General features: G+C 35.0%; 2 protein-coding genes across 6 annotated transcripts in view; one reads left to right on the top strand and one right to left on the bottom strand.

Annotated features, from left to right (window-relative positions):
- The window catches only part of insyn2a (inhibitory synaptic factor 2A), a 41,101-nt gene extending 15,680 nt beyond the window's left edge, over positions 1–25,421 (top strand). Inside the window, exons 3-4 of one of the 2 annotated variants that reach the window (XM_006630408.3) lie at positions 8,002–8,073; positions 23,011–25,421. In XM_006630408.3, the coding sequence (XP_006630471.1) occupies positions 8,002–8,073; positions 23,011–23,194 (256 nt within the window). In that variant the 3' untranslated portion in view covers positions 23,195–25,421. The remainder of the gene's footprint in view (positions 1–8,001; positions 8,074–23,010) is intronic. The other variant, XM_015346834.2, reaches the window with a different exon arrangement.
- Positions 1–27,162, bottom strand: part of dock1 (dedicator of cytokinesis 1) — a 292,059-nt gene that overhangs the window by 154,333 nt on the left and 110,564 nt on the right. The window lies entirely within an intron of this gene.

Consider the following 27,162-nt stretch of genomic DNA (forward strand, 5'->3'; position numbering starts at 1 on the left):
AATGATTCATACAGGTGCAAGGTAAAATGGTTAAATCAGGATTCATGAATCTCTCTAATATTACAGATGCACATCCATTAGACAAACTCAGTTAGTAACTGCTTGAGAAGCAAAAGATGTTCTTCTTTACAGGTTTGATACCTCGTCAACAGAGCACGCTTTGGAACATTAGCAGACGTTATCAGACCATGTCTTTACATTGTAAGGTTCTCTTCAAACCCATGTCCTGGACAGTGTACTGGCAAACTTCCAAGAAACTGATTAGAACTTAGCTAAATTGAGTTCTAAAAGATGAAATTGCTGTATTCACTTGGAAGATCGTTATCGTATGCATATCCATTAACAGGTAATTGATTGCCACTTGATGAATTGATTGACAGTAGGTTACTGGATGTCAGTGTGAAATGTTGCTTCAGAGCTCTATCATCCCTCTTTCATGTGAAAAGGTAATTCACATACAGAATAATCTATTTACAGATTTCATATTTCCAATTATAAGAGGCTTACCTAGCACAGTAGCATAACATCCTTCTTTGGAAAAAAAAATGTTAACTACATTGCAAACTATCCTGTACAAACTATTGTATCTCTTTTGTGTCCTCATTTTTTTCCCCAATTTCAAGGCTTCTGTGTCTAAATATGTTGGTTTTTTTTGTCTTGTACAATAGTACTAATGGCTCTGTCAACATGAACATTAGTTACAGTCATTGTTTTCTGAAATTTGAGTTGTTCAATAACTAAGCAATGCCTGCAGGAAGGAGGCAAATTGTAAATACAATTATGCCTATGATATTACTGCCTGCTTGGTAGAGGTTTCATTTTTACACCAAGGAACTGCTTGAAACAGATGGGTCTGTCTTTAAGGATACGTAATCAGAAACTGTATATAAAAATCTTTCTGATCCAATGCACTACTAGAAACCTACCATTTTTGTTCCTTTGTTCACAAATGCAATTTCTCACAGTAAATCAGAGCTTTACTCTGAGAAAACAGAATCTTTACATGGATTTTTGTTATGTTGATTCATGCTAGCCTTTAAAAAATTGACAACTGAGTTTACAGCACTGTTCTTCCACAAGATAAAAACTATACTTTAATTTAGATCTACTCCCAAATGCATAATGTGTTTCCTAAGTAATTCAATTTCTTGAAAACCATACTACATATCTCGCAATATCCAATGGCATACTGTTAAGACTAGAAAAGTGACTAGAGGATGATGTTATTCACCTCTACCACACAGTTCAGTGCAATTCTCAGCTTAACTTCTAAACTTGAGCATATTCCACAGCCTTGTAAACCTTTTATTTTCACTGGACTCAACTGATCTGAAAGCATTCCATACAAAAAATGTATTAAGATAGAATTAGCATTCTGTGTTAAAATACACACTGTGCAAAAAGTCCTTAGAACATATTAAGAGAGGGGAGAGGAGAGTGCAGGTGACTTTACTACATTCCTTGACTCCCCATCAACTTTATTGATGTAAACATGATGCCAGGCAGAGATGGAGGTCATAGTGCTGACCCTGTGATATTAGAGGTCAGCACTTCTACGTTTGTATGGAAAGCCACAGTGACAATCAATAATTCCATATGGCACTCAAAAACTAGGATTTCATCTCACAAGCATCAGACTAGTGTTGTGACTTGTGACACCAAAACCTTTGACAATAACCACAATCTTATAATGATGAGATTAACATCATCATTTAAAAACCCATTTAACCTTTAACCATTTTTCCAACATTATTTATCTAAAAAATGTACAGATATCCTGTATATTGATACTTACCGTAAGTGTAAACTATGTTGAGTGATTTGTTCAGTCAGCCCAGAAAAAATCTGTACAACATACATGTGCATACCTTAAAAGTAAATGTTACTCTACTGTATATACAGTATACAGAATGTACAGTATGTTAAAAATCTCATCAGTGAAAGCAAACTGTTGAACACTAGAGCCCGTTAGACCTAAATCAGCCCTCAAATCACTGCTTAAAAAGGATTGAAAGGTGGCACTTGTGTTGCGTTAGATGTCACTGAAATAGTATCTTCATTTAATATTATTTATAGTCTAATAATCATGTTTCTTGAAAATATAAGATTTAATGTTGCATAAAAATATCAAATCCAACACATTGCCTAGCTACCATTTTAAAATGTAACATGGCTGTAGAGTTCTTTTTCTGAAAAGGGAATTAAATGCCATGAATGGAGCCTGGATCCATTAGACTGAAAGCTCCTGCATTAGACCACTATGTATGGTACTTCAAGAACAGTACTGTAACATTCATGTATTGGAAGCCCACTTCTTTAAATCCAATTAAAATTAAATCACATAACTAAAGGGTAATTTTGGTAGCTGAAAATAAAAAAAAACTACCCAAATATAATAATGTTCCTGAGTGTTATTACCAATATTAATTTATGGATATAAATATAATACAGTGGTGAGAAAATGTTTGTGCCTCTTTTAGCAGCAACCACCTCAACCAAAAGTTTCCTGTAGCTGCTGATCAGTCCTGCACATCGGTTTGAGAGTATTTTGGTCCATTCCTCTTTACAGAACTGTTTCAATTCATTGATATTTTGAGATGTCTTGCATGAACAGCTTGCTTCAGGTCATGCCACAGCATTTCAATGGGGTTAAGATCAGGACCCCAACTTGGCCATTCCAAAATACAAATTTTCCTCTGTTTAAACCATTCTGTTGTAGATTTACTCCTGTGTTTAGGATCGTTGTCACGCTGCATGACCCAACTTCTATTAAGCTTCAGATCATGGATGGATACCCTGACATTCTCTTGTTTGCTGATATGATGTGGAGTTCACTGTTCCCTCAATGATTGCAAGCCATCTAGCACTGAGGTGGGAAAGCAGCCCCAAACTATGATACTCCCTCCACTTGCTTCAAAGTTGAGTTGAGGTTTTTGTGTTGGCGTGCACTGTCTTTTTTTCCTCCAAACATACTGTAACCATGTGCAATATTGTCAAAAGGTTCAACTTTTGTCTCATCTGTCCACAGAACACTGTTCTAGTAGACGTGTGAAACATCCAGGTGGCCTTGGGCAAACTTGAAATGTGCGGCAATGTTTTTTTATTGGAGAGCAGTGGTTTCCTCTGTGTTATCCTGACATGCACACTCTTGTAGTGTGTTTCTTATTGTGGGGCCATGAACACAGACATTAGCCAGTGCAAGAGAAACCTGCAGATCCTTAGCTGTTACCTGCTCGAAAATTGTATGGCTCGCTCTTGTAGTGATTTTTGTTGGATGACCACTCCTCTGGAGAGTAGCAAAGGTAATTAATTTCTTTTATTTGTACACTATCTGCCTGACTGTGGATTGATGGAGGACTAAGTCTTTAGAAATGCTTTAGTAACCCTTTCCAGCCTTATGAGCATAACTCTTCTTCTGAGGTCCTTGGAAACCTCTTTCCATTGGGGCACATTTCACTTTGAGAAATCTGTCTTGTGAAGAGCAGACTCTGTAAACAAACTGTGGAGGTGTTTTATATGGCAGGGCACCTCAAACTCCCACCTGAATGTAATCTCACTGATTGGAACTCCTGACTCCAACTAACGTCTTTAAAAGTGAGCATCACATACTTTTTTCCCCAGCACAGAGAGCGAATGTTTCAACAATTTGTTCAATTTAGACAAGAAAAAGCAGAAACGTTTGTATATTATTTGTTAAATCAGATAGTATTTATCGATTATTATGACTTAGATGAAGATCAGATCACACTTTAGGAGCAATTTATAAAGGAATACAGATGATTCCAAAAGTCTTCACAAACTTTTTCTCGCAACTGCATATGTATATAACTGGTAGTGGTAGGTTAAAATGAAAAATAAGGTACAAAACACTACAACACCTTCTTCATGAACATTCTTGTATCATATTCTTTAACTTGGTCACTTCAGCTATTTTTGAAAGTCTCAACTACTCGTTTTAAGTTTCAGATTAAAAACAAACAAAATATGATTGAAGCACTAACCACCAAGGCAGAGCGGGGCTTGAAGGGGCCAAGGAAGCAGGGGCCATGGAATTCTGGGAGGTGCACTTTTTGCGGGCAGTGATTGCTTCAGCTTTCCCAATCTTCGACTCTATTCTTTCTCCAGAGATGTGTTATTATGGAATTATCTGTTCCTTCTCTGATTTACCTAATGTCCTAATTACATATTCTCTAAAATATGACAATGTGTTTTTTCAACCTTTTTTTGTACATTTTAATAACCCATTACTTAATTTTAATTAATTTGAAACCAATTATTACTGTTGTCAACTGTTACTCTCATGTCAACTACGTGACTTATAAATTAATGTTTAAAATACATAGGACTGTAATTATATCTATTTTATTTGGTTTGCATTATACAAAAAGAATAATATTATCTAATTTGCCAAAATTAATTAATATTTTCATTTTTAAATGTGACTTTCATGAAAGAAAGGTAGTACCACAAGGTGTTTTTTGTGATTTCACATTTGATAGATATTTAATTTTAGTTCCTCTTTATAAAATAAACTTAAAATAAGTATGGGTTAAGGGACTTATGAAGTTCTGTATATCCATGAATTGTTTTTATAGTGTGTGACACAACCCCTCCACTGTAAATTTTTCACTACATTCATATGGGGGCTGCCCCTGTGTTCCTAGGTGCAAACTTTTCAAACCTTCACTGAAGTGTTCCGAGACTTCTTGCATCCCTACAGATTGTGATTCTGAATTAGGCAATATATATTTGTAAACTGTAAACATTGTTAACCTTTCTGAAATTGTAAAATAAATGAAAGCTAGTAAACTAGTCATGTTTGAAGATCATACCAATTTAGGAGGATGAGGAAACAGAAACAGAAAATTCAATTTATAAAAGATTTTGATAAAATTCACATCTGGGTAACAGCTAGTAGGTGATAATTAATGTAGATAAGAGCAGGGTTTTGAAATTGTTTTGAGGCACTTACTTTAAATGCTGGGGTAAAGCCCTCAGAACTCTACTATACAGTATATAGTGAACAATCCATTGATTCCTTTCCCCTAGAAATGTTATTGTTTTTATGTAAACAGTACTGAAATGTATAAGAATAAACGAAAATATTAAAGTCTGTTCAACTATTCTCGGTTTATCCAATCCTGTAAAGATGAAATGATTATCAGAGTGTACCAAAGGAGCAGAAATCAAACTTTTGCCACAAAGCCAAAATACTTATGACAAAATGTTTTTGATTAATAAAATGCTATTCTTTTGGAGTGTTTCTCTATAATTTTGTGTAAGTTTTTGTTCAGTGTTTTTTATTAATAGCATTTTATTTAAAAAAATGTTTTAAAGACTTCTGGTTCATTTGGTTTCACTTCCTCAGTAAGCAATTATAACATCAGTAATCTTAATTATTTGTTGACGGCACACCAGTATGCAGAGGCACAGGAAATTTAAGTCTTTGCCACACCACTTGGCAGTGTTACAGATGAGTGCAGTGCTGTATCTGACAATTGGGGAAAAATAAGAACAAACTGTTGTACATGACCTATGTAGAACGCAGTGCCTACTGTGGCATGCCTATGGACACCTTACGCGTTATAGATCGCTGTATCTACAACAAAAAAGCACAGATATTTTCCCTTTTGTGGTTTAGTAAACCAGACTGCTTGGCCACTAGGATGTGTTTCTGCACTACAATGTTCCAGATCTAAGAAGGGATGTAAATAATGTTTTAAAAAATCAGTTAAATATTTGACGTTTACCAATTAATCATTTTAATCATAGTTAACCATAAAGACTTTAAATACTCATATACTGTATACTTTAAATCATCGTTAAAAAACATCTACTGACACCTAATCTAACATAAATTGACATAAATGATGAGTTACAAAAAAGTAAAAGAGCTCTTCATGATTATAAGAGGAGGCACATTCTGTAGAATATTTACTTTTAAAATAAACTGCAATAAAAATGTAAAGTTTTTAAGGATTGAGCATATTTCATTGAGATGCACACTTATGATAGCTTTCTTTTGAAAAAAAAATGAATGCCAGTTCTTTTTTGAGTAGTTTTGAAATGTGTTTGTTTCAGAATATTTTATTTTATAGAAATCTAATGCAGTACTTAACATATTTAGTACACATCTTAAAAATATATAATACAGTATTGCGAAAGTTACAAATAATAATGACATAATTCTTAAGGTTTTTCAAAGAATGAACAAATACCGTATATTTTTTTGAACAGGTATCGGCTGTGGAGCCTTCTTCAGGTGTCAATATATGCTCTTTTACCTGGGAAGCCATTAAGTATTTATTATTCTATTTACTCCATGAAAGCTTTCTTGAAATGTTTTATTGTGGCACCGCATAAAATAAAGATGCAAAGCCAAGTTTGAGCCCTGCCTTACCCAGGCTCTATGACAAAGTGTGGTCCCCCCGGTACATCCAAAGAGCAATGAAGATTTTATATTGTATTTACACTATCCTGGTTCTTAAGAGGTTTAACATGAACTGACGTGTAAAAATGGTACCGTACCGATTTTTGTTTACCATTTAACCTATTACAACCTGAAGTGTCATACTGTACCATGGATAGGAATAAAAAGGACTAAGTGAATTTTCTGAGGTAAAAGTAATACTTAAGGTACATCAGAAGGCTCAGTATGCAGAGATTTAAAGCTCTACTTTATATAATCCATTTGATTGCACATGAATGCTTTCATGCAGATTATTTTCATATGATAAAATTCATCCTGTTCATTTCTCATTCTACAGTATCTTCTAATAAGACAGTCAGGATGGAACTAGATAAACCAACAGAGGATTCCTCTGAAATCATTAATCTGACACAGAAGGCCTTCAATATTAATGCAAAGTTGATGTTTGAAATAAACCCCATGTATTTTAAAACTCAAAGTGCAATATCAATTTAAATTGAAGGCTTACAAGCAGATTTTCATTCTGCAATTGTCTGCATTTTTCCTGTCAAATTCTAAAGGCTGTTATTTGATCACATGGGCTTTCCATTGCTGTTTATTTGTCCTTTTCTGGCAAAAATGTTTTTTGTTTTTTCTGGGAGTTTTAAAAATTGTTTACCGCCCCATTACTAAAACAACAATGTTAGTGACAAGCAGTCACAAGTCAGAAGCTACAGTGCATTAGTATGATTCTTAATATTTACTTTTGTATTTCCTAGTTCTAGAGCAGATAAAATGTCTACTATACAGCGCACTATTGAAAGATGCAATTTTTACTTTTTAAATAGAGTGGACAAAAAGCTTTACCCAGGTGTACCTACACTGAAATACCTGCACATTTCAGATTTGAGATTTCTTTTCGACAGCACAAAGCAAATTCCATGCCTTGATTCTTTTAAGTTTACATGAAAAATTATGGTGTTGTAGTTTTTCAGAAACAAACAAGCTGGGACATAGGGACACCATTTATCTTATATTGTACACTCCTGTCCAGTCCCCCTTGTAGTCCATGCCAACAGACTATGTACTCTGTTCAAAAGCATTTTATGTCACATGACTCCCATTACTAGATTGGAATATTGTTCTGTGACTGAGAAGGGTTGATTCAAATCAAACTCGCTAATGACCAATAACCCGATTATTTAGATAGTGACGACAAAGTCACCACTGTGCATTGGAAGATGGCTCCCACCGGTGTCTCTCAGACCAAGAGTAAGTTTTTTAGAGCTGAAGTGTTTGTGTAGGGGGTGTTGGATGATGGAGATTCTATTTTTTATGTGTGGGAGATGTTATTGAAAAAAAATTGTGCTTTGTAAACTAACTGTGCTTTGCACACAGAAGCAAAGGTATTCAAAGTACAAAGTTATCTTGATCATTGTCCTCATACAGGAATAAGAAAATAAAACTTAATGCAGGCCATGTTTACTTTAAGAGATAGTAAGTAATGACAAACGAGATGAGACAGGGAGCAAATGGGAAAGGAACAACTAAACAAGCCCTGTAATTACTCATTCGCACTCTTATCTTTGCAGCCTCTCCTATCGAACGGGACAGGACACGGCAAACTGTGACACTTGTCGAAACAGCGCATGCATTATTTACAGGTCGGTTTGAAGTTTTCTTTACAATTACTTCATATTCCTTTTTAAGAACACACAAACTGGACTGTATAACTTTCACCCTAGGATAAATCATTTTGTAGCAATGAGGACTGGCTAAACACAAAGACAAACCGCAACAAAGTGCGCTGCTAATTCGTGCACACATAAGATAAACAGTCCTAAGACAGAGATCTTGTAAAGATACAAGTAATACACTTAACCCTTCATTTGTTTTAGCCCGTTTCAGTCATCCCTGGGTTTATAGCTCCTGTTATTTCCTAATTCATTTTCACAGATGCATCTCTGACTTAGGAAATTTCAAAATGAAAGGAAAAATCGCTTACAACCTGATTCAACAAGAAAGAAACACAGGAAATGAGAACAAAATAAAAAGAATAAATAAAAGAAAAGTGACAGATGGAGTCAGGCTGGGGTACACTGATTGTATTGCTCGAGTCTTTTATAAGAGATTGTGGAGGAAAATGCTGTTTGATTTGAAGGCACTATCCGCAGATCAAACATGCATAATACTGGTGAGGAATGAATTGTGAAAGCATCTTTTTTGTGCATTTGTACTTGTATTTGTGCTTCTCCACATATACAGCAAAGTTTCTTGTACCCATGTCTTAAAACAGGTTAGCATACACACTGAGAGACATACTGTACATTACTTTCTTAAAACAAATAAATAACATAGACATTAGTATGCCAGCAGCCATATCACCCTGCAACTCACAACTGGCAACCCACTGAAGCTAAGCAGGTGTGAGCCTGGTCAGTACCTGGATGGGAGACCTCCTGGGAAAAACTAAGGTTGCTGCTGGAAGAGGTGTTAGTGGGGCCAGCAGGGGGCGCTCACCCTGTGGTCCATGTGGGTCCTAATGCCCCAGTATAGTGATGGGGACACTATACTGTAAACAGGTGCCGTCCTTCGGATGAGACGTAAAACCGAGGTCCTGACTCTCTGTGGTCATTAAAAATCCCAGGGCTCTTCTCGAAAAGAGTAGGGGTGTACCCCGGTGTCCTGGCCAAATTTCCAATTGGCCCTTACTAATCATGGCCTCCTAATAATCCCCCTCTATGAATTGGCTACATTACTCTGCTCTCCTCCCCACTGATAGCTGATGTGTGGTGAGCGTTCTGGCGCACTATGGCTGCCGTCGCATCATCCAGGTGGATGCTGCACATTGGTGGTGGTGGAGGGGAGTCCCCATTACCTGTAAAGCGCTTTGAGTGGAGTGTCCAGAAAAGCGCTATATAAGTGTAAGCAATTATTATTATTATTATTATTAATATTAGCATTACCCTTTGGCACTCATATAAAACTCTAGTATTTATTTATGGTTAGATTTTAACTAAGCAAACAACTGGTTTTTAAAAAAATCAGTGCATTTTTTATATTCATATAACAGTGGTACAAAATATGACATGTTGCATGTCACAGCACCTGACTCAGTCTTTATTCGTGTAGTCTGGGGATCTCCAAAAACAAGGTGAACCAAACTCCAGGTGCTATGAGGAAATTACCAGCCTGTAAATAATTAAATTTATGTCCCTGAACACACTTTGTGGGGCTCTGTTATGAACTTCCAGAACTGTGACAGAGGCTTCCTTTTTTAAAAATCATCCAGCATACAAGATTCTTTGAAAGAAACCATGCAGTGTTAAACAGCTTTGTATGCTCAATTCATCCAGGGCACTGCCTAGCAGCTTTTATGATCTTATGTATGTTTTCTTGATAGATTACTGGGCATACTGAATTTCCTGTCACTACACAGCCTACTGTATATCCATCCGCAAGATGTTTAAATTCTTATGTCAGACCAAAGACCCACTTCATATATACTGCCCTCTGGTGTGTAACAGATGCTTACAGACCATGATGCCCTGTCATGAGGTAATTGCAATTCAAGAAGTTAAGATTGCTTTGAAGGTTAATTTAATACAATTCTTCTAGCTTTCCTACGCTATAGCTCCTGGAGGCCTGGTTTCAAACTTGGGTCAGGTCAAAAGGAAACTTAATGAATGCCAGCTCAGAACAGAAACTTTAATTTAACAAATATTATACAATATCACAAAATCAAACAATAAACTATATGTTTTTCTTCTTCCATTTCCTTTGTGTAAAAATATGCCTTACTGTACATAGAGTACATGTGACAATTTAAAAAAAAATACATTTATAGAAAAATAAGAGCCCTTAAGTTAGAATTTATTTTCTGAAAAATCAGTTAAAAGTGTTTTTAAAAAAATGCAAAACCTTTCATCTCTCAGTGATATCAGATAAAAAATATATTAAATATTCCTGCATCACACTGTGAAGCCACACAATGTTAAAGTTTATTATAGAAAATAATTTGCTTAAAAATACAGAATCAGTCTTGTAATGTTTTTTTTTTCAGTGATGAGGAGAATGAGTCCAACTCATCACTGGAAAAGATCTAAAGAGGCTTGTCTTTAGATGGCCTGGAGGGCTTCTCAGTTAGGGGAATCGTGATGTAATGTAGGCCCTGTTACCACGTGAGGCACTGGTCTAAGAGAAATCACTTGTGTTAGATGTGATGGAATTAGGTTAAGATTGTCAGCAGAAATTCTGAGTTTTGATAGCATAACTCCAAGCTGCTAAAATGAGAATGCTGGGTACTGTATACGAAATAATATCTTACACCACTGTAAAGTGCAGAATGAGATGGAAAGCTACTGTGCTGAGAGGCATGGCCAAAAAGCACCATCTTAAATGACATACATCCAACTACAGGAAAAAAATACATTCTAAATTTGAATACAATTTGTGCACAAGTCTTCCAGAACACATTCCTGGCAGTGCAGCACTGAGGCGCTTTGTCACTCTTATCGTTTCACTGCATGATATGAAAAAAAATCATATTTATATGTTATTAACAGCCTTTCTCGGGTTTTGCATTTTTATTATTCAGCCAATATGATGAATAAAATCAAATCCTTTATGTACAAAGATTTAACTATTACAGTATTTGTCAATGTACATTTATTTCACTGGATAAAGACTGTTATTGGATTTGAAGCGTATCATGTTTTGAAGTATTATTTCCAAAGTACATGCAATTGTAAGACTGAGTTTTCTGATGTTTCGTAAATAGATGAAAATGTCATGGTAACAGGCTTTTATAAGCTTTCAAAACTCTGAAGATCTCCTCTTAGTATGTGGCACACAGCAACTGCACAGGGATAAGCAGGGAGGTGTATTAAAATTACTTCATATATCCACTACATTTCTAAATGAAATCAGTCACAATCACACAAATGCATAGCCACACTTCTGAAAGCCTTTTTTGAAAATGATATAAAATGACATAAAGCCATACAATACTTCATAGAACTACATACATTTAGGCAGGGCATTCTTCTTGCCATTGTTTCACTATTGTGGAGAAAGTAAACTCTCAAGATTAACTTCCAGATTAGAAAGAGTCCTAGACTTGCATAGCAACAGTAAATTACTATTAAGGAATGTACGATAAGTGGGAAATAGGGTCTGTGAAACTACTGTACTTGGCAGAGGTGCAGGCTTGCTGCAGATTTAGCAGGATAGAAGATCACAAGGTGAATCACAATTTTACATATAATGATACAAAGCAGAAAAAAACCTTAGTATGCAGTAAAGAAAGAAAGAGGAAAGGATTACCTTTTGTTTCTTCATTATTTTACAGTAACTGATTTTATTTTTTAATTGAAACAATGACATTAATTTCTTTTTTACAAATGTTCTTCACTGCAAATTTCTCACAAACTATATTGCGTATTAAAACTTTTCCAAATATGACAGACTTTTCGCATTACTTTTCAACCAGTGCAAGTGGAGGAGAACAGAAGTTAAATGGCTATGAATCAACAGCTCTGCTGACAATCTGAGTGCATTCTGTAACGGCAATGCTGTATGAATGAAAAAGTGGCTTGTAGAAATGATTAATGTAATTATTTTTTTTTCTTGAGATGATCTATAATCTTGGAATACTAATGTGATACAGCACATTTGCCACAGTCTAATTAAAGACCATGATGGCATGAAAGAGGATTTAAAAGGATTCAATTTATTTTAAGACTAGTGCTTTAAGCCACAGTGCTTCTTGATGCTTTGTTCATCTGGAAACCCCATAATCTAATTATCTTATACCTCACTGCTGAAGCCTAATATGTTGATCAAATGAGAAGATACCTCTAAACATTTTGATTATAGAACTTTGCTTTAAGCAAAATGCATAATTAAAGAACTTCATGATTTTCATGTTCTTTTTTTCCCCCTAACACTTTTGAGGTGAAGCCACAGAGCAAACCTCAAGAATGTGATTTTAGGCTCACTTTTAAATATACTTTTTCTTCCTCTGTATTTAACTGTCATCAGTTCTTTTGTAACAAAACCATCAGATTTTATTAGAATTAATACAGTCAATCTTAAACCTCATTCAACTAAATTCTCCCACACTTCACTGATATAAATGGTACAATACCAGTGTATCTGTTAATCTTAAAGACTATTTATGCATCATGGGTACGTTTGTTGCATTAATTACATACAGTATGTACAAAGCATGCAATGAATAAACACATAACAGCGACTGCCATTAAGAGCAAACACCAGTTTTCTATATTCAGAAGGTATGGAGAGGTGAAAGATGTTTTCTGTAGAGTTGAATGCAGAATTTGCAGTGCAAATGAGTTGCCAAAATCATAGCTTGTTAATCTCCAGAAGTGGAGGCTTGTGGCTATCCAGGCAAGACAGTATATTTTGTGCATCTGTAAAGATGTTTGATGCAGAGCTGTTGGCACTGGAGCTTTATACTAAGGCAGCTGGTTGCCATAGATACCAAAATGATACTTGTGGGAATGTGGCAGTGGGACTGAATGAACTCCACGAGCACTCTGAGGAATTCCAGTTCAAATTCTGTGTACAGATTGGTGAGGCTGGGGACAAGAGACAGGATGCTGAGAAGAAAATGAAATATACTGTATAGTGGAAGTGGAAGAAAAATATCATCTGTGGATCATCACAATGAGCCCAAAACACAGGACTGAGCTGAAAGGTTAAAGAACAGCAATGTCTGAAGTGTTTTTAGGGATACTTTGAACAGATGATATACTTAGGGAATTCCTTACAAAGAGACAAAAAACATATATGGCATTTGAAAACCATGACACAGTAGTACACAGATGTCAAGCCCATGACAATTTAATGAAAACCTACTGATAAAGTGGCAACACAAAGAATGATTGTTTCATTAAAAACCTTTAAAAAAATCAAAGAGGAATTGGTCATCAGCTCTCAAGATTTCTAAAGAGGAGGTCTTCTAAAAGAAGTGGTCAGATTGCATTCACTCTGTTCTCATTTTAAATGGTTTTGTACACTTTGGCATATAACATGATTGGGCATTCATAAGAGGAGACAGTACACCATCCAAGGATCAATTACATTTATTACATTACAAGTCAGAGCAAGAAGAAAATGTTCAATACAAGAACACACTGGTGCTAATGTGTTCTTTCTGATATGGGAAAATATGTATTTCAATGATTGTCAAAAATGTGGACTTTTATTACATTCTACTTTAATACACTAATTTCTCTTCTTGAGCCTAAGGCAGAACTATGGAAAGGTCATGAAACAATCAGAATAGATCTCCCAAACTGAATAAAGGCTTTACCATCACAGAAATTGCCATCTTGTTAACACTGGATCACACCGAAGAGTGATTACATGCAGCGTCAAGGGCCAAAAAGTGTTCAAAAGATAGTGTTCTTTAAAATCATATGAAATTTGAGTTCAGAGCACATCCATGTGATGGTTTAAATCTATACAGCTGATAAACGTTTTTGTAGTCAAAAGAATTGGGTATGCAGAACCTGTGCCAGTTATATCCAAGTAGCTAAGGCTACTTGGAATTAAATCTATACAGCCATTGTCATTCTGTGATTATCTCTTGGTGAAAGTGCCCTTTCTCTTCCTGCTGAAATTACCATCACTTCAGCATTTAAATACATTTACATCATAAATCATTAATGTGGTTGAGAGGTCTTTAGTTTAAGCTTTGGTTCAATTGTGAATCACTTCTTGAATTAGCCATTTGAAAGATATCTAAAATAATTCATAATGAAGATCACACACAGCAAACTAAGTTCAAAATCCTTGAAAACTAAATCAAAGTTAAATAATTTTGTGATTTTTGCTCTACAAAGCATGTTTTAATTTTTCCCAAAGCTGAATCAATTTTAAACCACAATTGTTTCATTTTCAGAAGTTAAATGGTATAAAACTCCATTCTTTGGCAAATTAATACATAGAGGTGATGGTTCTATTTTCATAAAGGGGTAAATTTACACCTGTTCTTTCATAACCAAAATACAGTGATTAAAGAAATGTAGTATCTTACCTGAAAAGTAAATGTGAGTCGCAAAAAGGAACATACTCAAGTCCTACATTTTATACAACAACATTCTCCATCTTGGGTCATTTCAACACTCGGCATATAAGCCTATATTTAAACAAGCACATATAAGAACAAACACTACCACTGGAAAAAATGCAGATTATAGTAGTCAGCTTTCTTCAAACACTACTCCAGTCCTCAGTTTTATACTTTTTTCATGTGATTTGGCACACGGAGGTAAAGTCAGTGTTTTTTTTAAAGGATGCCACCCTAATAAAAGAATGAGTGAGCAGAAAGAAGATTTCTAAAACAAGTTTGTCTTTAGCATCTACTGTACAAAGCAGGGCACAGTGTCTCAATCAGATATTGACTCCTGAACCTCCACCGTTTGTCACTTTATCTCACTAGGAACTTCTTAAGTCTATTTCTGCTTTCAGCTGTCAACAATTTCTTCAAATTCTCTAGCTCTTTTGGGTCTTGCTGTAATAAACTGGTTCATTGATCTTTTCGGGAACAATAAAGCGAAATCTAGAGCTGAAAGTTTTTTTTAACTTTATGTTTCTATCCTAGGATCAGAACAGAACCTAAGATTTCATAAAATAATAACTTTTCCTCTTGCTTGTTTACCTGATAAATTGAAATATATGGATGATTTCTATTTTTAAGGATATATCCTTTAGCACAGGTCCCAGGTTTATTTACCTTACATACAAACCACACTACTGTACTTAAAAGGGTTTACATACCTAACAATATAAATATAACACCTAACAATATACATTTTAATGCTTTTACTTATGAGGATTAACGATAATATTATTTGATCAATTTCCAAAACTTTGCAAGTTTGTGGACAATTTTAAACAATTCAAGAAATTAAAAATATACTTCTCATTTCAGAGGTTATTTCAGACAATTGTTCTTCCTGAAAGGATTGAATTGAACAAACAGATAAAGAAAACAGAAGCCTCTGTTACATCCAGTAAGTGTAAGTCACTGAAACCTACAGTAGCTCCTTCATCAAAAACGTAAGACCTAACAGATTCTAAGTAAAATGAAGATGTTATGTGAATACAAAACTGTGCTTACACTTAAATTATAGCATTGTTCTTCTCTACTGTCCTACTGGCAAACCATAATTTATTTCTTCTTCACATGTCTAGAAGATATACATATAAATATAATGCATCAGCATAAACACCTACTGTATGTCTTTCTCATAAGCAGCCTCTTCAAGGTTGGTGTTTCCCACTTTATATTAATAGTTTATGTTTCTGTTACGTACATGGAACACCCTGCATGCAGGGTGTCTATATTAATGACTTGTCTATATTAAATGACACCTGCCACTTATTCACCCAGTCTTGAACTGCATCTAAGTCTTTTTGGGGTTTTTTCTGCAACTTACACAATGCTTGCTAATGCTTATATTTTGGCATTATCTGACAAATTGTCTAGTTTTCCAAGTATTCTAGAATCCAGATAACTGAAATAAATTAGTAGCCCTAACACAGATCCCTCAGATACTCCACCAATTCTGTCAATGTATTTCAAACATTCACTGTTTCCAGTCCATTAACCAGTTCTGATTGGTACAGTACATACAGTGCATCAAATGCCAACCACATGCAACTGCAGAATTTGGGTGAACTTCATAAAACATAAAATAAAAAATAGAGTGTTGAAGCTTTCCTCCAAGTAGCCCTAGCTTTGTAGCTATCTACTCTTCCTCAATTTCCAGCTTCTTTGTTTACATCATAGCCCTAAGGGAACATTTGGTCAGCAGTATTATTTTTGCTTTATCCAAGAAGCTGTAATTTTTTAATCCTTAAGTCTCAAATAAGGTTAACTTAAACCTTCAGATTTTTAAACAGTTTTGCTTTAAGAAACATGGTTTTAGTTTTTATTTTTAAACGATCTCTATAGCTGGTAAGATAAAAAGCAAAACAGCACTATTACCTTTCCTATACCAACCACTCAGTAATGAACAAAATTAAATTTGTTGGCTTTATAACAGTAGTCTAATTTAAAAAAATAAAACACAAACAAAAGGGCAATACTTTCTAAATCATAGGAAACTGTAATACATATATTAGCATTTCGAAGAGCTCCCTAGGAAGCTCATGTTCAGTAGTTCACCATTTCAATAAAACAAACTTCAGCTCCACTGTTCCCCAGTGCCTGTTCAGTAACTGAATAAAAAAACCCTTTTAGGTCGCAGCCCATTTTCTAGCCAAACTAAGCTCAGAACCAAGTATCTTATGACAACTGACACTAAGAGGACACAGACAAGGTAGAGAAAGAGAAGGCTATCAATCTGACAAAGTGGAAAATGCCCTAAAGAAGCAGGAAACGACAGATTTATATGGGATGCAGTTATAAGATACACTGCTTCTGCTGACCCTGTCCACTATCAAATAGTCTTTAGGTAGGCACAAAAGAACCAAGATCTTTTCTGGAACAAGGAGTAGTTAATTCTACATTGAAACCAGAAAAAAAAACAAAACGTCTGGGTGGGTGAGTCCCTTAAAGGTGTAAATCTACTGGCTGTTAAACTCGGTAACTATCAAGAGAACAATACTACAGAACTCGAAGTATATGGTTCAATTTTCCAAGCACCTGAATACAAGCATCTCATTTATCACATTAAATTAACTAGGTACTTATTGCCAATATTGAAATATTTCCAAGGGGAAAAACAAAAATCGAAGCATGACAAACCATAAATTAGGCATTAAAAAGATCTGACGTATATATTTGTAAACATATAGTTAATTTAAATTATATGGTTATATACAGTATGTAGGTTATGTATATTTCCTGCCTATTGAACTACATAAACCTCTGATTTTTATGTGACTATTTCACTCAGTAATTGGTAACCATTAACAATGATCAACTGAGAAATGCATATGAGTAGCCAAACTAATATGGAGTTACAGCAAATAAGGATGCTTGTCTGTTGGGTCAAATGGGACAACAAGGCAGCTCTAGCCACTTTCCCTCACTAAATGACTAAATGTGTTACACTTCAAGTTTCCGAAAGGAGGAATGCTAAGGCCAATCCCCACATATCACTGACTATAGGGTAGAAATATGAGTCTCTAGATTACTATTTCTTAGTGTACTTCACACAGACACACACACTCTACCGTCATCATCACTGCCAATGCCGACACAGAAGACTTGGAGTTAGAATTTCAGCATCTTCAACCATATAAACAAGCAGTCATCCCTCAAAACAAACGTGTTTGAGCCAACAACACCAGCAACAACACTTTCCACAATTGTATAATTGGAATGTGTATCTTCTAAACTATGAAGGATCTCAGAGTGAAACATGAATCAACTAAATTAGAAGTCTACTTTGTATGTTTTACTCGCTCCAATCTATGTAGATTGACTATCAGTTAGAGCACAGGGGTTCAATTCTTGTATGCTGCCCAGGCAGCTCTCTTCCCATTCCTCTCCATCGCCACTTAATTTTATAACTGTATGAATATATACATGCACATTCCATTCATTATCAAAGGTAGGGGATGGAAATTATATAAAATCAATACAACAGTTTGGCATAATTGTGTCATCTACTGAAGCAGAATGTCAATTATAAGCTTTTAGTTACTGTAATTACAGGCCAACATGCTGCAATTTTTTTATGATTACATGCTTGATATGTGAATTATGTACACATCCAACCTTTTTCAAATAAGGGTTTTATTTTAAGTTTAACCAGAAGGGCTACATATTGCCGTATTAGTAAAGATGTCTCAATGGTAAACACAATTTGGAGATAAAAATTAACTGTGTAGTTACTGCTTATTTACCAATACGTGCCTTAACTTAGCGTATTGATCCTTTGTTGTTATCCTGTGCTTTTCAGCGATAGTCTTGGCTTGGTAGGGCATTATGCTGATTGAGACATGGATATACACAGATATCACAGGTATCATATGGATATACATAGAATCAGGAAGGGCTGCCCATTTGAACAATAGGATTAGCACATTGATTGAACCTTGTTGGCCTCCCTAGAGAGATCGTGCATAGTTAATCACAAAAGAAATTAGTGCAATTAGTGTGATTTGTGTGGTTAAGCTCTGATGGCAGAAAAAACAACATATTGTATATATACTTCAAGTAGGTAGCTGGTAGCTGTGGTAGCTGTGTCAACATGCGTAGGCTACAAAGGAACAAGTTCATTCCATGCTGAAAAGAGAAGAAAAGGAACACAACTTTTCAGTTATGAAACCCGAAGAAGGCTCCACAGCCCAAACATATTGTATATGCTCAGGAATAGCGCAATACCAAAGAAGAAGCACTTGAAATAAATTAAAAGAGACATAAAAGGCACAGAGATCGCTTACACCAGCTATTTTCCTGTGTGAAGGTGAAGTGGTCAAACACTCAACAATGCCCATCAAGAATCAATTGTTTAGGTAAGGCTGGCAATCACACACTGTAAATTTCTTAAAATGTTACCCGAGAAAAGAGTTTTCTTAAACATAACACTATCAAAGTGCCACAGAGAAATTGACCATATTTTTCAACAAGATTGTCTCAGATTTTTCCCCTCCTCACCCAGATGCAGTTAGGCCTTTCACTAACAAGATTCTGAATTAGATTACAGCATAATTACATGGTTCTGTAGAGTGATTAATTCTTTAATAACTGCCTGCATTGTGTTGTGCTTTTTTTAAAAGAGTTGATTTTAAGAGCTGCAATACACTATGCTTTGAAAAATGTTAGAAGTCACTATCAATCTGAAAGAGAAAATTGCCTTTATTTTTATAATAAGGATAACTATGCAGGACCTTCTACAACAATAATTGCAAAGCACGTTTGGTAATCTAATGCCTGTCCTTGCTAGCTTTTCAACCATGTTTAATGAGAAATGCACCGATTTTCTTGTGCAAGAAAGGGCATTCAGGACATTATAAATGTTTGTTTCAAGACCATGCATTTAAATTCTATTATACAACAGCATTATCTATAGACAGTAACGCTCCTGTACAGTAGCTTCAGGTACTATAAACATATTCACACAATCACATTCCAAAATATTTGTTTGAATATACACAAAATTTGTCCTTAAATCATATTAGCATTAACGAAGTCACAGCTACAAGACTGCTGAGATCGGTCACTAATGTTTTAATGCATCTCCATTGAAAACTTCAACTGTACACTTATACTTCTTTAAATAATACTTTAGAAATACTTTAGAATTTTGCTGATTCCCAAGTGTAACACACAGACTACCAATGATGGCCATTAAGGCAGATTAATTTTCACCAGTTTAGATACTGTTTTCTTTCCTATCTTTCGTGTTGTGTTTATTTGGACAATGGAGTTCAGGAAGTGAAGCACTTTAGAAGATGTAATATAGCAATAAAATAATACTACAAAAATATATTTCATAGACAAGTGTAGTACTTTCAGCACTCCTAACTGGGAAAAAAAAAAGATTTCAGGGCAGACAGAAAAAAGATCTACAGTACTTTTGCAGGTTCAGCAATGCACAATATTAGAACACTTTTTGTTCTGCAGATTCAGTATTCTACATAATTATCAAGCTTTAAAAACACAAAAGCAACTGAAACAGTTGCACAAGTAAACTGCTCTGCAGTTTCCACATTTTGTTGTCTGAGCTTGCAGTCATGACACTTAAAACAGGACTTACATTTAGAAGCTATGCAACTACTCCAACTAATAAGACGCAAAAATGTTGACACTAAGTTCATAAATTTGATTTTTCAAAAAAACCTTCTTAGTTGCAAAACTTTGCTAAAGCAACCCTAAATCACTTCAGGTGTGAAGGAGTAGTTTACAAAATTAGTGTAATGTTCTCTGTGTAGATCCTTGACATTAATTTGAAACCACAGCTCATGTCAAAATATGACAAACTGACACTGACAATCAAGGAGCTGTTGAAACAAACTGGGGAATAAGGTGTTAGAGAGGCACAGATCAGCAGATTATGCATCTCTTTGAATAAAGTTAGGACTATTAGTGGATCTGCAACATAACACAGATCCTACATTGATCAGACTGCCCATCCAGACTGAGCAGGCTTTGCAGCAAGCAGGAAACTAGTTATGGATGCCACTTTCAAGCCAATAGTGATTTAAAGATTTGGAATCCAAGATCGAAATCAATTTTCATACATTGACAATACCCCTGTTCCAACACAAAATTGGCCCATACGGATGAGTGGCAGAAAAGAAGCCTTCACTCAAAATGGCTTTTAAATCTTATACGAGATATACAGTACTGCAGGCATTTGGCAGAAGGTAATATGGTAAAAGGATACCTAAACTAAACTTGCTTTAAACATCTTGCGCTAGATGTAATTGCTTTGCAAAGAACACATTCGTCAGTTAGCACTACACCAGCAGTCGAGTATGGGATGTTGTTACAGGGATACTTCTCATCAGTAGGGACTGGAAAACTTATCAAAGAAAGAGGGTGCAAAGTACCAGCAAAGAGAAAAACTTGTGTGAGCCACCCAAGAATGTAAAACTGGTTTGAAATTTCTTACTACAGAAAAACAGAGCTTTATTTCAAGACCATAACCACAGTATATTACAAGAACAGAGTAAATGTCCTTGAATGGCCACAGTCATGCACCCTTTTGAAAATTATACTGTAGTCAGGCTTAACAAATACTGTATAGTCCATCAACTATTCCAGACAAACTTGTCAAAATGGGAGCAATTTTGTTAGGAAAAATGGACAAAATTACATTGTTTATCATTCTGTGGAGGCGATGGGGATTCACGTGAATCCCATGTAGCTTACATACAGAAACAGAAATGGACAAGCAAGATTCTCTTACTTTCTGATGATGCTGTGACCCGAAATAGTGTCTCTATGGCCAGTGTTGTTTTATGTATAGAATTGTATTGTGTACAATTTTGGCAGCCTATGTATGGTTTCAAAGCCAATTTATCCTGCATTGGAACATGCGGGAATTGCCTAATGTGTCTGTGAGTGCTTATAGATGATGGAGAAACAGTTAAAAAAGGAACATTAATTGTTAAATAGCACACAAATTTAAAATGAATCCTAAGGGTCCTTTGTTCATACCATTTTACTGAACAGCTTTAATGTCCATAAGAAGTCACTAGTGGGTATAACAGTTCTGGGTAATAACATCAGTGTTTTGATTTAGTTGATTAAAAACAAATAATTAATATTTAACAAATACAAGGCTCCAAGATTCTGGGATGAAATCCAAGAAGAGCTGGAAGCAGCAGATTCAGAATGTACACTATTAATCCCTCAGAGAAACAATGTTGTCATTTAATGTTAATAGTTCTCTGGTCAACATCAGACCCCCCACCCACACTTATTCACACTGACCCTGTCTGAATGAACAACGGATTAAAAGCGCTGGCTTTATTGAATTAAAGGAAAGTGATTTGGCAGGAATTTCAGTGACATATTCAACTTTGAATGAGACTTACAGGGCTTCATATGGACTTCACACTAAAGTACATACACATTCCACGTAGATAATCAAAATCATCTTGAATCGCTATAGCCAAATGAACACCTAAGATAACCGTGTATCCAACAAGATGCATGAGATCACAATGTTTTTTGAAAAGCAACCAAGAAAAATTAACCAGTCTAAATACAGACAGAAAAACTGCTGATAGGGTTGAGTAACTAATGTCTGTATGAAACAAAAGGCAGTGAGCAAGCATTCTAAGACACCGTTTAATGTTTTATACTGTAAGTTTAAAACACATTAAAAAAATAATAACTAATTGCATCAAATATTCGTTGGGTTGAAGGGCTATGTTTTCTTTCACTGAGGAAATACTGCAAATGTAAAAGTGGGGTTTTTAAAGTGTACAGTATATACTTTATTTTTTTTATTATTCATAAACCTAGTAACCAACAGAAATACAATCCATTTCCTAAATGGAAAACAAAATTAAAAATCTTATAACCTGACATCAGACTTTGTTTGACTTTTATTTAGGCAAGGGGTCTGCTCATTTACATTGTAAGCAATCCTATTTGTTTGATACTTATCAAAATTGGTTAAGAGTTTTGTTCAGTATGTTCCAGGTTCTTATTTCATAAACTTTGAAGGATCCTTCCAGCTATAAGTGGATCTTATATGCTTAGGAATGAAACACACCAACAATCCCCTTAAGATAAAATAAACTAGTTCGAAAGGTATTCCTTCTTTTAGAGCTAACAAATTATGTATTGAAATAGAATTTATTTTTTCTTTACAATTTTTATATAAGTACAAACTGCCCTTTTCAATGTACTGTATGACATTACATAAAGTAGCCTACAATGTTTAACCATCCCCAAATTATCAGAGATTTGTCATTTTTAATTTTCATAACCCTCATTATTTGTAATCTTTGACTTCTCTAAACTTCAACAATTCAAAAAGTCTGACGGGTGTGATTTTCTCATAGTCTACTGAGAAATACAATGTAGCTATGTACTGAGTCCACCCGAAAAAAAGAACAAATAAAATGGTTTACATTTTTTTGGTGTTGTCTTGCAGTGTCGAGCTCGACTTCAAGCAACAAGAGGACAAACTGCAGCCCCTGTTGAAAAGGCTGTGTCCCACTGAGGACACTCAGGTTCCATCTCTGCCTTACCCCCAGGAGGGATATACTTCAACACCCAAGAGGAAGTCTAAAACAGAGTCAAAGAAGCATGCAAGATGGAAACTCTGGTTTCTATGATTTTTTTTCTTCAAATCCGATGGCCTGCCTTCTACTCCTGTACACGGATACCAGTCATCTCTTTCCCTGGATAATGGATGCAGTGCTGGAATTAAGCAAAGGTTCATGATCCCAGTTTGAAAAGTAGTAAATAACCTGCATACCATTTAAGTTTTGTCACGTTTACCAAAAAAGGATTCAAACTTATAACTAATTTCCAGGAGCAAGGCGTGAAATTACACCAAGCCTACTTATTTGCAGATCAGCAAGGTGAGAAGCAAGACTGGATTTATTATTTTCTGTTTATTTATTTTTCTGTTCAAGTTTGCGGAGGGAAATTTTGGTTTATTAGTTAAGCAACTGTTACAGTTACACTTTAGAATGACAAGCCAGCGCCTTTGCATTTACACCTCCCCATCCATTCTCTTGATCCACAAAAATGGAAACCATCAAGACTGTGTGGACAACTTGTTTCTTGAGAAACCATGAATGAGATTGCTTCTACAGCATATCAGAATCTGGGCAAAGCACAAGTTTTTTTTCTCTAATGTTAGGATATGTTGGTTCAATTCCTTTTTGTGTAAAAGGAGGAGGTTAACTGATTATAATTAGCATTAAGTTCAATGTTTTAATTTAGGAACATGTGCCAAAAAAAGTTTATTAAGAAACAGTTACTGCTCTTCATTGAAATGGGAAGCAGAGTGAATTTCCCAAGGTGGAGACACTTCAATCACCGAGTGCTGACAGGGTCAAAATCCAGGAAAACAGGCACGTGTCTAATCCAGTCAAACCGTTAAAAACATCTCAAAGCTTTATACTGTACCTTTGCAGTCCCTAATTGTAATATACTACAAAATAATAAAATTACAGTTATTTTTATATACTTGTTAAGTTAGCATCTCAATGTAATTTTTTAAAACATATATAGAAATAGATATATAAACTTTAAGCTCACTAACTAAATAAAATTAATTAGTTTTTCTGCGGTGAAAAGGATCAGGAATTTGTAAACTGCACCGTATTTTATTATAAAGACCAAGTGAGACCTTTTCAGTGAAAGTTCCGAGTGGCAGGTAAAGATTAAATAAGAACAAAAAGAAGCTTTATTATTTTTGACACTTCTAAAAAGAATCAGGTTCATGCCAAGTGATTAAAAGTGATTGCTTCTCACTCACAGACAGGCTAAAGCCATGCTATGACATTTAATTAAAGAATTAAAAAAAGCACTAGCACAGTACCATGTAGATTACATCTTTCACATTGAACACAACACAGTCTTTAATCAATATTATTAAACCCATCCTATATAATTCAAGATGTTCTGTAGCTAACATCAACATTCACAAATTGATATGATCAGTGATTTTGATACTATATGATTGCTTCCTATACAGCAGCTACAGTACATTCAGTTCTACTGAATGTTGCTATTTATATAGTATAAATACACAGCTTCAACAGTGATAAGAATCATATACGTTTTTTTTAACACCATCAGTCTGCCACACCAAAAAAAGCATTACACAGCAATGTAATGACTGTAAAGCTAGCCTTTTAACCCTAATTTCTGAGAATTATGTCAAAAAGATGGACAAGCATTTTAATCTCAATACTAAAATGTTAAATGCAAAAAACAATGAAGAAATACACATTTAACAAGTACTGTATTTCATAAGGCTACATCTGTATGTTTTGGAATATAAGAGGATGAAAAGTTATCAAGAGGTGTTCTAATGGCCTATATTTTATGGCAATGTTAGAGGTCAACAAGCTTGCAATTAAAACCTTCCAAGCAACTAATAAAAGCCAAAAAAAACAAAATTCCCGAAAGACATCTGTGCCAAAGCTTTTCATTGGGCATAAAGGTATTTTCAAAAATTTCTGAGTTATTACCAATAGGAAGTGTCACAACTTCCCATTGGTAATGAGTACAGTTTGCATCAAAGGGAAGCTGTACTACTGATCATAAAACTGTTACATACTCAATCGCTGGTTCCAAAGTCATTCTCATGCCCTTGATAATCAAAAAGGCTATCTGTTGACTGTATTTAATAAAAAAAACCTCTAAATCTTGTACATGAGGAATTAAATTTCAAATAGTTTTATTGTAGCAAGAGAGACATAGACGTTTATCTGTACCTTAAGGAAGTGCAATTGATTTATTACGTGCAATATTGTGTATTTTCTACTGTTTTTAAGTCAAATTAAAGAATTTATGATAAAATTAACATGGCACAAAACATTTGGAATTCATGCTTTAAAATACATATACATCTAATTTATATATATATTTGAAATCATTCAGTAAGTACATATAACTACTTCTGGGTAATCACCATAGACTGCTGAAACTTACAGTATAATAATAATAATAATACATTTTAATTTAATAACAAATAAAACCTGATAAACCAATAACTGGGATATCAATTACGCCAGCCAAACAGCATGCTTAAAAAAATCCATGTACAGAATACTACAAAACTACATGCTATTTTCTCTCCTGACAACTGAGGCCCAGTAGAAAAAGAACTAGGCACAGTCATGGGGTTCATGTTTGACATTCTTCAAGACAATATACAGGTTACTACAGTTCACAAAAAACAAGCATGCCCATAGTTCCAACATCTTTGGTCTCTGAATCACACTTCAGTTCAAGCCAAACAGCACCAGCTATTGCCCACATCACAGAAACAATGAAATTTCTTTTCTGGCATGATCTATTTTTGAATTCCTTCAGCATCCTGGCCTCACAGCTGACTTTTGAAAATGAATCCTCATTTCTTATAGAGGACTCTATCATGCACACTGTTTTGTGGCATGCAGTTCATGGTGATTTCTATACCATACTGGTACTTTGACATTTTTTAAATATGTGGTTCATGGACTGAGGGTTCTTTTGAGACAGGGCACCAATTATTCCAGATCCGTTTGCTTCTTGTTCTTGAACAAATGCCCAATTTTCCTATTGTTACCAACCAGTAAAATTTAAAGTTAAAAATAAATAATTCCTACATCTAAACATGGGGGGTGAGAACTACGAAGTTAGGTGTGATATCCGATTCTCAGACCTTTCTGGATGGTAAAACAAGTGAACTTGATTAATTCGGAAACTGTTCTAAAAAAAGTAAACAAACTGCTTTGGAAACATTAAAATATTATAATAAATATTAGATGTAGAAATCCACCTACTGTATATATTTAAGAAAATATTCCTGTAGATACTTTCTTCTATAAGTAGAATTTGTAGGAAATTACTTAAATTACAAAGAACCATTGATTCATCTGATCTCTAGGTCTGAGAAAAAACAACCTAGCCAGCGTGTTTACCACAGTATTGTGTTTCCAGAGCAAATTTAGATAAAAGGTAAGTTATGTGATGTAGCCTGTTTTCACTCATCAAGGTGAATCCAGTACTCAGTGGCACAGCGTCAGGAAGAACACACGGGAATACAGCCTTGCTCCTTCACAGTATGGGCAGTAAGCAATGACTGCTAATGATGTGCATGTCTGTTCACCCGCAAATGTTATTCCCCAAAAAAGCTATCCTTTATTGAAAGCCACAGCTGGATGGTAATGGGTTTTCCACTCCAAACACCAATGTGATTAACTCACACAGCAAACAGATTCGCCCGTGAGTATCCTATAGTTCAGAGCTCAGTCTTAGTCATACACCACTGCAAACTGCTACAGTACAAAGGCAAGTCCCTATGAATTCAGTCTTAAGTGGTGCAATTTACTATATGTGTTTTACTATAATGCATAAGTGTATGCAGTTGTGTTGGCTTGATATGGCAATCTTTTAAATACCTGATCTACAGTACATGAACAATCAGAAAAATATAAGAGGAACTTCATCACAAAAAAAGTGGTTATCACCTGCTGCAGGAAAAGTCACAGATCCTACTGATCTGTATGCACAATCATCACATGGTATACTCATTGTATACCATTATCTCTGCCTCCCATAATGGAATATAGATGGCAGC

This window comes from Lepisosteus oculatus, chromosome 4 (genome assembly GCF_040954835.1).
Source record: "Lepisosteus oculatus isolate fLepOcu1 chromosome 4, fLepOcu1.hap2, whole genome shotgun sequence".
Lineage (NCBI taxonomy): Eukaryota > Metazoa > Chordata > Actinopteri > Semionotiformes > Lepisosteidae > Lepisosteus > Lepisosteus oculatus.